This window comes from Nilaparvata lugens, chromosome 11 (genome assembly GCF_014356525.2).
Source record: "Nilaparvata lugens isolate BPH chromosome 11, ASM1435652v1, whole genome shotgun sequence".
Lineage (NCBI taxonomy): Eukaryota > Metazoa > Arthropoda > Insecta > Hemiptera > Delphacidae > Nilaparvata > Nilaparvata lugens.
Genome location: NC_052514.1, coordinates 2,642,046 through 2,658,476, shown reverse-complemented (window position 1 = coordinate 2,658,476; position 16,431 = coordinate 2,642,046). Strand labels below are relative to the sequence as shown.

The following is a 16,431-nucleotide window of genomic DNA, read 5'->3' as shown; positions in this document are numbered from 1 at the left end:
AAAATTGAAAGACATCACCACAAATCCTCATAACCATATGGACAGCAGTCAATTAGAATCTTTATAACACAAACCTTAAAACTATTAAATACCACATTATTTCATATTAAAACTATTAATATCACATTCTTTAATATGAGCAGGCAGCTTATTGAATAATCTCTTTTAAAATTCAACAAAACTTTTCAAAGTTAAATGGTTATCGCACTGTGATAATCTAAGTGCTCTTGCTTGTCTTGTAAAATTATAGTGAATATTACTACTTATGGGTAAGATGGATAGATTTTTTCTGGTATACATCAGACATTCAAACACATACAAAGCATAAACAGTCATAATATTCAGTTTTTTTAACAGTGCTCTACTTTACAAATGATCTAGCTGTGTACCCTGTTGTCAATATTTGCAGTGGCAGAAGTCTTCGGGGTGATTCACAGCATTTAATTTGGATTTCCGATCAATATCAATTACTAGTAGTTCTGTGAACAGTAGACCTCACGCAGTATTCTCATCCACAAGTACCTGATTGAAACTATAAACCTTATGGAAATACAGCAATAGACTGGCTTCTCCACACATCAGTGTAATCACTTGTCAGCTGATTTATGACGAATAATTCTATAGTCTGATTTTTACTCTAATATTGGCGTATGAAGGAGGCTACTTTTTCCTTTTATATTACCTTTGAAATGCAAAATCTCCAAAAAACCTTGTATATACGTCGACGCGCGATTAAAAAAGGAACATACCTGTCAAATTTCATGAAAATCTATTACCGCGTTTCGTCGTAAGTGCGCAACATATAAACATTTGAACATTAAGAGAAATGCCAAACCGTCGACTTGAATCTTAGACCTCACTTCGCTCGGTCAATTAATTCATTAGCATTTAAATTAATGCAATATCTCAGTAATTTCCAACTGTAAAATTGATTCAATTTCATCATAAAATTGATTCAATTTCATCATAAAATTGATTTTAATATATAACAATTTTTTTCAGCTGATATGCTTCATCCCGTTCGTGGCTGTTATATGGTATGCTATGACAGGAGCAGTAGATCTAGACGTCTTCCTATACAACACCCCAGGCCAAAATCCAACCCAAATCAAATACTTGAAAAGCATTTCACCCTTTGCAAGGGAGGAACGAGTATTGACTCTATTGAAACACCAAGAACTGAAGCACGAACTAGCAGAAATACACGCTAAATATGGCGGTCCACCAATTGAAGAATGGCGGAATTATGAATTGTCTCCTTCGGAGATACAAAATCAAGATGATAATTACTATTGGACCTCCAGAGCCCTAGTGAAACTCAGTGACGTCATCACCGATGAAGATCTTCTGAGATTTGTACACAGAATTTTGTTTGTGTCTGGAGGAGGTATTTTCATTTTACTTTTTATGTCTTGAACTCTCAATTATTATTAACGAAAATCCTAATTAAATGCTGTAAATCATCCAGAAAACTTCTGCTACTGCAAATATTGACAACAGGGTAAACAGCTAGATGGAAATTCGATGAGCCCTACTATTCAAAACTTATTTGTCATTCCTGGGCCGACAGATAAAATCAAATAGATTTTCATTCACAAAAACATAATACACATTTATGAAATTCATTTGAACATTCAACAGTGAATACTCTCCACAAAGACTTGAGTCAGTGAGAAAAGAGTAAGTTCTTTCAAAGTTGATTGAGATTATGTTCTCATGTTTTGTACATAATAACTGAATTACTATAATTGAATTTATTGACATTCTTCAACAAATCAAAGAATATAAATTGTACACAAAAAATCCATACTAGATAAGTATATACAGACATATTATATGAATAGTAGCTTAATGACTATAGTACTCATTAGAACTGACAAATTCACTATGAGTTCAAGTTCTGAATAAGAAGGCGGATTGAATCAGTTGCTCTGTAGCATCCCTGCCAATTTCTAATAACCATCTACTCAAATGTTGCTTGTAATACTGTATTTTTCTGAGTGTTTTAAATGATTTGACACGTTTCTATACAAAATATGACAAATTTATTCACCATTATTCTCAAGCAGTTATGTAGGAGTCGGGGATGGGCAATACCAACATTAATTAGATTTCTAGTATTATGAGTACCTTTGAACTAAATTATTGAAAATGAGGTGTTTGTTGTTTTATTAAAACTCGTGTGTAAAGCTGTCCAATATTAAAAACTTGAAACTCTTAGTAAACAAGATTAGATGGGTAGCGATAGACAGGAAGACAGAAATTAAGACAGGAAACACACGAAATAATTTTCGAATAGAAGCAATCATCGAATTTCCATCTAGCTGTTTACTCTGTTGTCAATATTTGCAGAAGCAGAAGTCTTCGGGTGATTTACAGCATTTAATTTGGATTTTTGTTAATAATAACTATTAATTCATTAGTATTTTAATAAATTCAATATTTAAGTAACCTCCATCTTTAATTCATTTTAAATCCATAAACAGTATGAAGTTATACTGGAGATCTTCTGAAAGTTGCCTAATTATATATTACCATAGAAGATAATAAAAATGAATAATAATAAATGATCATTCTCTCAAGAGTTATTTGAAACTAAAATTTTGTACACGCTATTTCTTGTATCTGGAGAACTTGAAATTTAGCATATAGATTCTTAACTAACCGAGGATGGTTATAGGCCTATTTTCAATCTTCTTCAAGATTATATTATTTCATCAGGATTTCAGTTTGTAAAGTTTTAAAATGGATCCTTGCGGAGCACGGGTTACCAGCTAGTTTATATTCATATTTAAACAATTCTCTTTTACAAGCTACATTGTTTTCAATAGCAAACTGATTTTACGGTACTGCAAATTGCAAATTCTAGCATGGTTGAATAATTTTCAATCACTATTAAAGCCTATTGATAAGTATTCAACACTGATATTAATTGGATAGATTCAAAAAAATATCAGACAATATTATTTATTATCCCTGTATGTTATCAGTGCTGTATTTTCAACTTGTTTTGATATGGGCAATCCCACAAATTATGAAATTGGCATTGATCAGTTTTTAATGGATATTCATTTCCAAAAACTCTCAGACAGTTTTCCCTTTATTATCAATGTTTTTTCTAGACTTTTTGTTAGTTTGAGTTTCCATGACTCATTATAGATTGGATAATATTTTTTTAATTAATTCAATTTTTATCACATTGCAAATGAAGGCAATTTTTCTCTAGTATGACGATAGCGTTAGCTTTATTCATGTTTTTTACAATCCATTCCTCTAATAAGTAAATACTGCACAATAAATAATTTTTTGGTAGGCCTATCTTGTGTATAGAACATACTACATAGCATACTATTCCAAAATTTATTCTCCAATCACTTGATAATGGCGTTATATAGCCGAGACATGTTGTAACTGAACACTTTTAAAAAGGCTACATAGATTTATATGTTTATTTATATTCAAGAGAAGCCCTAAAGAAAAAAAGACATACTATTCCACTTTAAAACTGTACCATAGTATCAATCAATTTAAATTATGGAAATAATTATATTCGGTTATCAATCAAATCAAATTTAAAATTTCTAGATTATTTATCTCTCGACTGAAAAGTGGACTCGTCAAAACAATTCAAGTGGATAGCATAACCTATATTTTTATTCATCCATAACTCTACCTTTATTGTATTATCATTCATCCCATCTTCATCACCTTGGCTTAAAATACTTCTAGAAAGTAGCCCTTGTAAAATAATAAATAAAATATAAATCTCAGTAGGTACCCTTTTAAATTATTTCATCACAACATGTTTCGGACATCTCAATTTCATATTTTATTTATATTAAAGGAGCCCTATAAAGAAAAATACTATCAATCAATCCTATATTATTATTATTATTTGTATAATATTATCTATGACATTACATTTTATGAGATGTAATTCATATTTTTTCTTCCAGATTCCTTTTTCTTTTTGATAATTGGTGGCACAATTTTTGGAATTGGAGTAGTTTTCAATGGTTTACTCCTCGTTGGAGCTCATACTGTAAGTGAATTTTACCAGCATCGATCATTTTACTGGAAAAACATAATTTATTTCAGTTGATTTTCCTAATGCAGTTCTAGATTCCTTTACTACAATTCTTCATATTAAATCTACACTTTAACATATGGAAATTACTAAGATATTACAATTATTCAAATACTAACGAATCAATAATAATAATTATAATTATTATTATTAAACGAAAATCCAAATTAAATGCAGTAAATCACCCCGAAGACTTCTGTCATTCCCGGGCTGACAAATAATTTTTTCCTACAGTTACCTTGAAAAGTGACCATTCCTGCAGAAAATGTAACTCTCATATTCAATGGTAACTGTAGGAAAAATTTAATGTGAGATACGTGCGCAAAGTTCCTCTGCTGCACTCAAGAAACCATTCCACCCTCGCCTAAGGCTCGGGCGTAAACGTTTCTTTCGGTGCAGCAAACTGTCACTTTGCGCACTAGTTGCACAAATAACTATTTAAATAGTAGCGCTCATCGAATTTCCATCTAGTAAACAGCTAGTAATCACGAAAATTTTACCGATTTTATTGATTGAAAATCCAAATTAAATGCTGTAAATCACCTTCTGCTATTGCAAATATTGACAACAGGGTAAACAACTAGATCAAAATTCTAGATGGATATATAATTATAAAATTATATAGTAGCGCTCATCGAATTTCCATCTAGCTGTTTACCTTTTTGTCAATATTTGCAGTAGCAGAAGTCTTCAGGGTTATTTAGGCTACAGCATTTAATTGGGATTTTCGTTTAATAATAACTAACTACACTTTAAATTGACTCTTGGAGAGTTGAAGGACCTTGTGGTAGTAGTGTTGGAATCAAATAAAAGGATACATGATATTAAATTATATTCTATTTTGTTTCATTAATTTAAACCGTACCGTATGTAACTTGATAATATTGATTCTCAGTATCTTTCACGTTATTTTACAAGTTCTTTCTTGTTATTATTTTCCAATAAAGAGCGAAAATTGTATTTTGAAAAGTGAAAGTGACATAACCAACATTTTGATTTGGACAGTATAGTATCTAATTTATTAGATGCAATATTTAAAAAAAAAACATAAAAATTTATTGATGAACCTGTCTCTCTCTACTTAGTTTTTTTTCTTTTCCTCTCAATTATTATTTTTAACCGCTAATTCTGAGTTGTTTTTTTTCTCATTCATTTTTCCCAACTTCACTTTCAACTACTATTGAATTCTATTATAGGACTCATATCAGCGCACAGGTTCAACGCCTATGCAGGTATTAATATTTTCCTCTTGAGTTAGTGTACTGTACTTTTTTGCATAGATTAACATTTATTATTATGTATTTTTCTATATTATACACTGTTTTGTAAATCTCATTAGCGTTTCTCTTTGCTGTAAAGTGTTTTATTATATGTTTTGTTTTTGTTTATTTTGTGAAATAAATCAATTCAATTCAATTCAATTGGAAATGGTACAGTTTTAGGCATGAGCCTGTTGTGCCTTTCCTCATATCAAGTATTTGTACACAATGTGATAAATAAATAAATAAATACCATTTTATATCTTACACGATTGAACTGTAGTAAAGTCTTAAATTGTCGTAAAGTGTATTTTAAGATTCCTTCAACAATTCCTGATTTTAAATAGAAAGACTACCTACTTGAGAAACTTGATAAATTGTTTTAAAAATACTGATTTTGATTGCTGTGAAATTTCAATGTTTCTTTATAATATTTAATGTAGCCTACCGTATATGTCGGTCCAAATATTGAATGTTTTTCAGTAGGCCTATCTACTCTAATAATAGGTAATCTAGAACATGGTACGCCATATAGTGGAGTAGGTCAATTTCCACACAGGAAACACTAAACATGTAGAGGACACATTATAAGAAATTTTTTGTAACTAACTTTTGTATGTAATTGTAAACAAAATCGAATATTTTCTGTAATTGATGTAGTAGTTTTAGTTTTTTTGGGAAATGAACATTAATTTATTTATTCAATATCCCTTTTCAATTTTTTCAGAATAACGTCACGGCAATGTCAGCTTGGGTACCTTATCAGAGACTGCTTTTTGCCTTTGATCTGTACTGTCTACTAGTTATTACAGTAGTTTCAAGTACCCCAGCCTTGGCTTTGTTTCAAACTGCAAGAATCTGTAAGTTCATATAAAGCATTCTTCTTCTATCCTTTACTATTAAACGAGCAATTTCTGTTTATATGTTCAGATGTTTAGATTTTTGGATGTTTAGATGCTTAGATGTTTAGATGGGGATGTTGAGATGCTCAGATGTTCAGATGTTTATATGTTTGTATGTTTGTATTTCACCGAATCTCGAAAACGGCTCTAACGATTCTCATGAAATTCAGAACATATAGTAGGTTTATAATATAAAGATTCGATTGCACTAGATCTCATCCCGGGGAAAACTCGCTGAGGAACATTAAAAGGATAATTATTATTCATCCTTGGGAAAACAGCTGATAATAATTATTTCGTCGTCTGTTGATGATAGAAGTGAGTGAGCGCCGAGTTCATGTGTGTGGGACTGTGTCAAAATTATGATTCAGCTGTTCAACTTTTGTAATCATTCAATCAGGTACTTGGTGCCGGTTGCAAAAAAGCCAGGTTATTTTCAATCCTGATTAATTCCAGTAGATCCATCTCTTTGAAATGGTCTTCTCTGATTTGGTTCACGTGAAATTAATCAGGATTAATATTTAACCGGTTTTTGTGCAACCGGGCCTTTATGAGGGAAGTTTTAGCATTCCTCTGGGAATCAATCTCAATTTACTGTGATTAGACAGAACATTTCTGTATGAACTATGAATGTTATTATAATTGCTTCTTTCGTAGTGAATTTTTTATGCTTTTGTACCCCAGAGCAAAGCTCGGTCCCCGATATAAATTTATTATTCTCCTACTGTAGCAGGTAGTGCACTGCAAGGGACTTACTAAAAACTTGACAAACTGAAAACTACTTGACCTACTGTTGAAGGATTCAAAATATGCCTTTAAACATCCTCGGTAAATCAAGAATTTATACGCAGAATTGATATCAAGGTCCACATTATAATGGCAGTGGAGAAAGATAGGAGAAAAACGTTGCCGATTCTTTATCTTGTCAATGCCTTCCATAGACGGTAGCTGATACAGGTTTATTGATGTGATATCAACTGTTATTCATTCTCGTTTTAAATAATCTATTATATTTTATCAAGCAAGAAATTATATTGTTCAATCGTTTCATAATGAATTTCCATAATCAAGATGAAATATGTTGTAAATTAATTATCAATTCTACATTGTTAAAAGATGATCTGGCAACAAAGCAAAGCGAGAAAGAGATAGCTGTATCCACTTTGTTGAATGATGACAAGGATAGAAATACCATTGCTAGTCAAACACTGCCATTTTAACGTGGACCTCACTATAACAAAGTTTGAGTATACCTAATAAGAGTGATAATTATAGTTTTTGCTACACAAATAAAAAATTATCAATTAATATTTATATACAGTAATAATATTACAGTAGCTGGTTAACTGCAATTTCTAATAAAATCTTCCATTTTAACTAATAAGATAAGATTTTACTTTGTGAAAATAATTAAGGACTGAAATTTTTTTGAGGTGGACAACTATAAGACTTAACTTTTAGGACTATGTGTAACCTTATCTGAATTTGGGAGAGGAATAGCTCAAGGTCACCTTATTTCTCTTTCCCTGTCATTTTGATGATGTACTTATTGTATGAATCAATAAAGAATATGTTTCCTATTTGTTTGCAGTTCTCAGATGGTGGTGTATACGCAATGTGAACAGACATCTTAAAAACTTCAGTCCACCAGAGTCTCACAAACCTCTGTTTAACAAAACACAGTTTGACAAAACTCAGATCAATCTATTGCCTAATAACAGAACAGAAGCCAAACCTGTTGTGTGTAGGTTGGCAATAGTCAATCATCTGTTTTAGGCGCCAAGTGCCGTGCTGGCTGGTGCTTAGAGGTTAGGTCTTCATGTCATGTTATGTTATTGTCGTTTGTCGTTTTATATTGTCAATTAAATAAAGTCTAATTATCAATACAGTCTAATTATCTATCCACTTAAAACATGGTGTCAGGTGCAAGCGGACCCTGCTGTATCCGCCGTTTATTGTAGGCTACCATAGTGTCAGTGTCAGTGCATCTCTGTCAGTACAACATGTCTATTTCGACACAAAATATTCACCCTCTTAGCCTTTCCGGCGATGTGGCGAATAACTTCTCGACCTGGCTTCAACAATTTAAAATATTTTTGATTGCAGCAAACCTTGATGAGGCTCCATCCAAACAGAAAGTGGCCTTGTTTCTTGCCCTGATTGGACCTCAAGGGCTGGCAGTTTTTAACTCATTCAATAAAGACTCAGATGCAATCAAATTTGAGGAGTTGGTCCAACTTTTTAAAGAACATTTTCTCCCCACAAAAAACTTGACAGTTGAACGTCACAAATTCTTCACTCGAGTGCAGCAGCCAGGTGAGAGTATTGATGACTTTGTCACTGCCTTAAAGACACTGAGTAACTCCTGTGAATTTGGGTCATTGACTGATAGTCTGGTGAAAGATATTTTGATTTGTGGACTCAATGACAGTCACACTAACATTAAAGAACGCCTGCTCCAGGATCCGGACCTTAACCTAGAAAAAGCACTGCAAGTGTGCCGATCAGTGGTGATGTCCCAACAGCATGTCAAAGCCCTCCTGTGCCCTACTTCTGACTTGACAATTGGAGCAGTGAACAGACGATTTCTTTGGGATGGATCAAACCAGTTTCATCAACCAGCCAACAACTCAGGTTATGTTCACACTCCCAGTAACTCTGGTGATGTCATTCAACAGGATCATTCTTCAACCCAACCTTTCCGGTCAGGACAAGTGAATCAAAGACCAAATATGCCGCCCATTTGTGATAAGTGCGGCCAGGTGCATCGCTTCAAGTGCCCAGCACTTAATAAAACATGTAGTAGGTGTGGTCGTTTGAACCCCTTTGCTAAAATGTGTAGAAGCAAGACAGTGATGTCAATTGAATACCATCAGTCTCAGCCACAAGAAAATCAAGCGAATACTTCTGACACTTCTTGCTCAGGTAATATTACTTTTATTGATTCTCGTAATGATCTTGACACATATTTTGTGGGCTCAGTTGGAACTGTGAATAACAAAGAGCAGTCAGGTTGGTTTTTGAGTGCTTCTATTAATGGGAACCCAGTTAGGTTCCAACTTGACACTGGGGCTCAAGTGAACATTATATCTGTTGATCAATTTCTTGAATTGGGTTTTTGTAAATCCATTATTAATCCTTGTATTTCAAAGCTTATGTCAATCTGTGGCAATTCACTTCCTTCTTTAGGCTATGCAGTTCTGCCTTGTGTCATTAATAGTGAAATTTTAAATGTTAAATTTCATGTTACTAACTTGAAGCATCTCCCAATTCTAGGGATAGATGCTTGTAGACAACTGAGTTTGCTAAAACAGGTGGATGTGGTCAATCATAACTTGACAGGACCTGTTTTAAAAAATGATGTATATGCTAAGTTAATTTCTAAGTATGATGTTTTTGGTGGCCTTGGTTGTTTGTCCAAGCCATGTAAACTTGAGCTTCGACCAGATGCAACTCCCAGGGTTGACCCTCCATGGAAATTACCATTCAAATTATACCCCAGGGTGAAGCAGGAACTAGAAAAAATGGAGGCTGATGGAGTTATAGCTAAGGTGTCTGAGCCAACACAATGGGTTAGTTCCATGGTTGTAACAGAAAAGAAATCTGGCAATTTACGGATATGTATAGATCCTAAGCATCTTAATGAAAATCTGTTGAGGGCACACTACCAATTGCCCACCTTGGAGTGTATTAGATCTCAATTGAATGGCTCCACTGTTTTTTCTACTCTTGATGCCAATTCAGGCTTTTGGATTATTCCACTGGATGAGGCAAGCTCCCACATTCTAACATTTAACACACCTTTTGGTCGATTTAGATTTCTCAGACTTCCTTTTGGCATCAATTGTGCTCCTGAAATTTTCCATAAAACAATGGTGGATTGCTTTGGTGATTTGGAAGGTGTTGTCATATACCTTGATGACATTTTGGTGCATGGTGCTACAGCAGAAATTCACTACAAACGCCTACAATCAGTTCTTGAACGTGCTCAACAACTGAATGTTCAGTTCAACAGCAGCAAGTGTGCCTTTGGGCTAAGTGAGGTCAGATATATGGGTCATATATTTTCGGCTGATGGAATGTGTCCTGACAACTCACGTATCAAGGCAATATGTGGTATGGAGTGTCCTCAGGATAAAAAGTCACTACAACGTTTCTTGGGCCTTATCAATTACTTATCAAGTTTTGTTTCAAATCTTGCAACAGAAACTGAATGCCTACGTCCTCTCATTAAAAATGATATGGTATTTGAGTGGACTACCTGCCACACTTTGGCGTTTGAAAAGCTAAAACTGCTTATAGCTCAGGCCCCAGTTTTGGCACATTTTGATGTCACAAAACCTATTGTGTTGACAGTTGACTCATCTCAAAGTGCAGTGGGTGCAGCTCTTCTTCAAAACGGTAAGCCAGTATGCTATGCCTCTAAAACCCTCACCACATGTCAACAAAACTATGCCCAGATTGAGAAAGAGCTTTATGCAGTGGTGTTTGGCTGTGATCGATTCAGACAATATATCTATGGTCAACATATTACTATTGAAACAGATCACTCACCTCTAGTAACTATTAGCAAACGCCTTCTTGCAAGTGTCCCAGCTAGGCTCCAGCGTATGCTTCTTCAGCTTCAACCATATGATTTTCATATTGTTTACAAACCTGGTCGATTGATGCATGTGGCTGACACATTGTCACGAGCTGCACTCCCAGAGATAGAAAGCCTGATAGATGATGACATCTCAGTCCATGTCAATCTAATCCATTCCTCTCTCCCAATAGTGTCTCAAACACTGAAGGAGGTCAAAGAGATGTCATCTGCTGATGAGACCATTACTCTCCTTATATCTTATTGCTTACAGGGATGGCCACAACGCCAGTCTGCCATACCCAACTCTTGTAAACCATTCTATAGCTTCAGAGAACAACTGAATACTGCTAATGGCATTTTATACAAAAATAATAGTGTGGTTGTACCCCAAAAAATGCAAAAATCTATTCTTCAGAAGCTTCATTGTGGTCATATGGGGATAGAGAGAACAAAAAATGCAGTGCGTGATGTTTTGTTCTGGCCTACTCTTTCTTCAGAAATCAAGGAAATGATCCAACAATGTCCTACCTGTATCAATATCGACCTGCCAATCCAGATGAGCCTCTTCTGAATCATGAGATTCCCAATATTCCTTGGCAAAAGATTGGTACTGATCTTTTTGATTTCAATCATAAAAAATACTTGGTACTTGTTGACTATTATTCCAAATTCATTGAGGTCTGTCATCTGTCATCCTCTAATGCACAGTGTGTTATATCTGCTCTCAAGTCTGTCTTCAGCCGCTTTGGCATTCCATGTCAACTTGTAAGTGATAATGGCCCCCCTTTTTCATCTAAGGAATTTTTGGACTTTGTCACTGACTGGAAGATTACTCATACAACTTCCAGTCCACACTTCCCCCAATCAAATGGTATGGCTGAAAGTGCTGTTAAAATTGTAAAGAATATTTTTCTCAAGTGTCATGATTCTGGCTCAGATGTCTCCTTGGCATTATTGCAACAACGCAATACCCCAAAAGGTGATATGTTCTCACCAGCGCATCTTATGTTTTCCAGACGGCTCAGGTCAACTCTCCCAATCACAGATGCACTTCTAGCTCCGACTCTGGCAGGCCATTCCAAGCACAAGGAACAATGCCAGCAGCAACAACTGAGAGCTCAAGAACAGTTTGGCAAACATGTACGCCAGCTACCTCCTCTTTGTGTTGGTGAATCTGTCTTCTTCAAGCTCACTCCTGACAGCATCTGGTCCCCTGCTACAGTGGTATCTATTGATGAAATGCCTAGGTCATACACAGTGAAGTCAGCCTCTGGACACACTTACAGACGGAATCGTAAGCACCTTCTGAAGCAGTCAGGTAGGAAAGGCTTGACTCCATTAGTTGGCACACATCATACTGGATATCATAGAGACCATACAACAAATGTGGATGCAACTGGTAATGTCAGCCAAAATGTTCCCCCACAACCTAATATGTATTTTTCTGTACCTCTCTGGGGTGAAAATGAGGACACTACAGGGGAAATGAACAGTGAGATTTCAGATGGTGGCTCAAGTGGGGACTTTATGGGTTTCCCTGACAATGTCTGTCATACTAGTTTACCTGATCTGTCTTTTTCATTGGTTGGTGGTCTCACTCAAGGGAGGGGAAAACGTGTTATTAGAAGGCCAAGAAGATTCTCATTTTCTGAGTATACAACATAGATATAAGACATCCCTTTGATTCTCATATTAATTATCTCTTCTTTTGTATAGTTATCTCTGATGATTGTATTGTTTTCTTCTACTTGTATTATGTATTTTGATTACTCCTGAAGGTATATAGATTTATTACTATTGTTTACTCTTATGTTGTTCTTACTGTAGTTCTGTATGACTTATTCACACTAATTCATAAAATGTAAAATTTGTAAAATGTCACAATGTAAAAAAAAAAAAGCGTGTTGTGTGTAGGTTGGCAATAGTCAATCATCTGTTTTAGGCGCCAAGTGCCGTGCTGGCTGGTGCTTAGAGGTTAGGTCTTCATGTCATGTTATGTTATTGTCGTTTGTCGTTTTATATTGTCAATTGAATAAAGTCTAATTATCAATACAGTCTAATTATCTATCCACTTAAAACAAAACCTATTGATGTAAGCGACTTATCCAAAATGATTGGAGCCTGATAGAAAAAAATCAAAAATATTGGTTCAATGTCTACGTCTACAAATATTTTATATTATATCTGATAGTTCATGTGCACAAAATTTGTAATTAATACTTTGGAAAATATTTCATACAGTACTTCCAATGTGTCCTCTCTTTAAGAGATTAAGTAAATCTCTTAATAGTCACTGTATAATGTACAAAAAGGTTTACAATAGTTTGTTGGGGTCCATTAACAAACAATCATTGAAAAATATAATTTGTTCCTCAATAAAATATAATTGATTATTCTTTAACGATAATGAACAGTAAATATTACATCAATTAACCGGTATCAGTTACCCTCCAAGGAAGGCATTGACAAGACAGAGGATCGGCAACGTTGTTCTCCTATTTTTCACCACTGCCATTATAACGTGAACCTCACTATAGCTATCACAATTTTTATAAACAATAACAGTAAGTTGTGAAATGTATTATGTGTAATAATAAATACTGAATTTATAATCATGATTCTTTCAATCTTTTAATGATCATCAAGTTTAATGTTCTACAGGACTAGACATCCCAATTTTAAATTGACAAACTTAGGTAGTTTTTTGTACTATATATGTTGTGGAATAATGAATAGCCTACGGTACTACAAATAATATAATCCCTTCAATTGTTTTCTAGGGATAACTATCTACCTATAATTCAAAAATTGATATGCTTTAAAGTTTTAAATGTTTCAAATAAAAAGGTACTTCACGTTTTTATATTGTTTTAAATAATTTTAATAGAGTAGCCCATACAAGTAAAAGTGATTTTATTATAATTCCTTTTATCTTCTTATAATAATCAATTTTATAAACGTTTGTACGTTCGTAAAAAAGTCGAAAGTTAATAAGCATGATGTAGAAATAGATGAATATGATTTTGAGAATAAATAATGATTCATCCATCAATAATCTAAATTATTGCCTATCCTATCCACCACCTATCTATTGTCTTTCCTGTTTTATTTTCATTTATTCATACATTTATACATACAATATCATTCTCAATAAATTATGAATGATTAGGAAAGGAACAACAGGCTTGAAGCCCTTTTGCATATATGTTGCATATTTGATTAAATTTGTAATTTTGTTATCAAATAATAGGATCTCACAATTATTAACAAAATGTATATTTTATAATGGACTGTTAAATCTCATTGAATTATCACAATAAAGATGAATGAATTACTGTACTCAATTTTCACAGATAACTGCAAAATATGATGTTGATTCATAATAGCTCCCCGGAAAAACGTTACAAGCGCGAAAATTTGAGTAACGATACTAGATTTTTCTATGGAAAAACGTTCCTTGTGCTCTTGCCTATCATGTAGTGACATATATTGATAGATTTTATAACTTTTACTAGTAGTTATTGGTTGGAGAAATTTTAAAAATACTTTTAAAATATCCAAAAAATCAATATTGAAACGTGTTTTTAGTTCTTGAAAATTGCGCTTGTAACGTTTTTCCGGGGAGCCATTCGATTATACTAGCTGGAAACCCGTGCTTCCCAAAGGTCTATTTTAAAACTTGACGTAATGAAATGTTGGAGAATTGAATATAGGCCTATAACCATCCTCGATTAATTAAGAATCTATATGCAAAATTTCAAGTTAATCAGTCCAGTAGTTGAGACGTGATGATGCGTCAAACATAATTTTCCTATCCCGTATGTTTATAAGCCAGTTCTTTCCTTTATTATATTGGCCTAGTATAGATTGTAATAGTATATATTACAGAGTACCAGGCTATACTAGTTGAAACCATTTTTCATCATAAATGGTTATCTGATTGATTGAAAAATTGAATCAGCCTAGCTTTTGGCCTTTTTGAAAATTGAAGGTCAAGTGTATTAGTTTGGAAATAATTGGGAGTTGCATTTGTTCAAATGCTAATTAATCAATAATCATTATTAAACGAAAATCCCAATTCCCGGGCTGACAAATAATTTTTGTATGGTAGCGCTCATCGAATTTCCACCTAGCTGTTTACCCTGTTGTCAATATTTGCAGTAGCGCAGAAGTCTTTGGGGTGTTTTACAGCATTTTATTGGGATTTTTGTCTAATAATAATTATGAATTTAGTTTTTATAAACGCTTTTTCAATAACGATTATATTATTTATTAAATCGCACAATTACAACATCGAATAAATGTAAATAGATGATACGGTCTATGATTTAGGTAGAGAGTTAGTGGGGAGGATATTTTTAATATTCTTTCCGAAGAATGGACATTGATATGTCCAAAGCTCCGCCAATTTATGTAGATGCATAACAATATGATTATTTTCTATAGGTAGTTATTATATTACAAATTCCTTTTTCATATCAAATACAGTTCAATAATTATTTTCTTAGTCTATATTATGTAAATTCATCTACAATTTTGCTGTATTGTAAGCTATTGTATATAAGTGTATAAGCCAGTATATATTGTAATCTACATAAATAAAGTACTCAATCAATCAATCAATCAAATATAATCTAGCTCTTAGGCGAGATTTTCTATGCAGAGGACTTCAAGAATTTGGTACAAGATTTTAAAAAATCCTAAAAGTAATAAGTGGGGAAAGAACAAAAAATTAAACAGGGATAATTTGAGAAAGTGTCTTGACCCTAATAGAGGTTAATAGAGTGAGTTTCTTGTTATGACTAATTTTTCTCTGGGTCCTGACGTTTTGAATAATTGCTTCATTGCATAAATGGATCTTTATTGAAATGTTTTTCAAGCTCTGGTTAAAATCCCACTCTTAATCTGAAAAGGGAAATGTAGAGAGAAAACAATAGGCTAAATTAGTCATCCAACAAAAAACTGTTTCTCATACTATTTATTGAAGATATTGACCTTGAAATTCTAGGGTTATCAGGGTCCGTATATTCACTGTATTCCACATCATTGGGGTTAATTTTCTGATTTTGTTATCAATATTATTAATTTTGCACATACTATTATATGACCTATAGTGAGGTCCACGTTATAATGGCAGTATTTGATCAACATTGGTGCTGCTATCCTTGTCTATCATCCGACAAAGCAGATATAGAGATATCCTATCTAGCTCCGCAACGTTGCCAGATCGTTTTTCAACAATGTAGAAATATAACCAAGTAACAAAATATTTAATCCAAATTATGATAACTTATTATTGATCCATTCATTTTTTTACCAATATAATATAATTATTGATCATTTTCAACAAGAATATAAGTTAATATTACATCAGATATACCGGTATATGCTATATCCTCTATTAAGGCAAGGAATCGGCAACGCTGCTCTCCTATTTTCTTCCACTGCCATTATAACGTGGACCTTGCTCTAATTTCTGATATCATTATTAAAGACTCTATTATGATCTATGAATTCAGCACTATAATACCGTAATCTACTTTTAAAAGTTCAATTTTTTTCTACCAGTTCACAACAATAATAAGTGCTTGAATTCCC

At 33.5% G+C, this 16,431-nt stretch overlaps 1 protein-coding gene across 3 annotated transcripts; it reads left to right on the top strand.

Annotated features, from left to right (window-relative positions):
* Positions 1–978: 978 nt before the first annotated feature.
* LOC111049483 lies at positions 979–13,885 on the top strand. 3 transcript variants are annotated; one of them, XM_039437412.1, is made up of 5 exons: positions 980–1,387; positions 3,957–4,042; positions 6,074–6,206; positions 7,840–7,996; positions 12,748–13,880. In XM_039437412.1, the coding sequence occupies exons 1-5, from the start codon at positions 1,045–1,047 to the stop codon at positions 12,773–12,775; spliced, it is 747 nt and encodes a 248-aa protein (XP_039293346.1). In that variant the 5' UTR covers positions 980–1,044; the 3' UTR covers positions 12,776–13,880. The 3 variants fall into 3 exon arrangements, with proteins under 3 accessions (XP_039293347.1, XP_039293346.1, XP_039293345.1); XM_039437413.1 differs by lacking the exon at positions 7,840–7,996 and having other exon boundaries at positions 979–1,387; positions 11,850–13,885; XM_039437411.1 differs by lacking the exons at positions 980–1,387; positions 3,957–4,042; positions 6,074–6,206; positions 7,840–7,996 and adding an exon at positions 8,168–9,173 and having other exon boundaries at positions 11,850–13,885.
* The last annotated feature ends 2,546 nt before the right edge of the window (positions 13,886–16,431 follow it).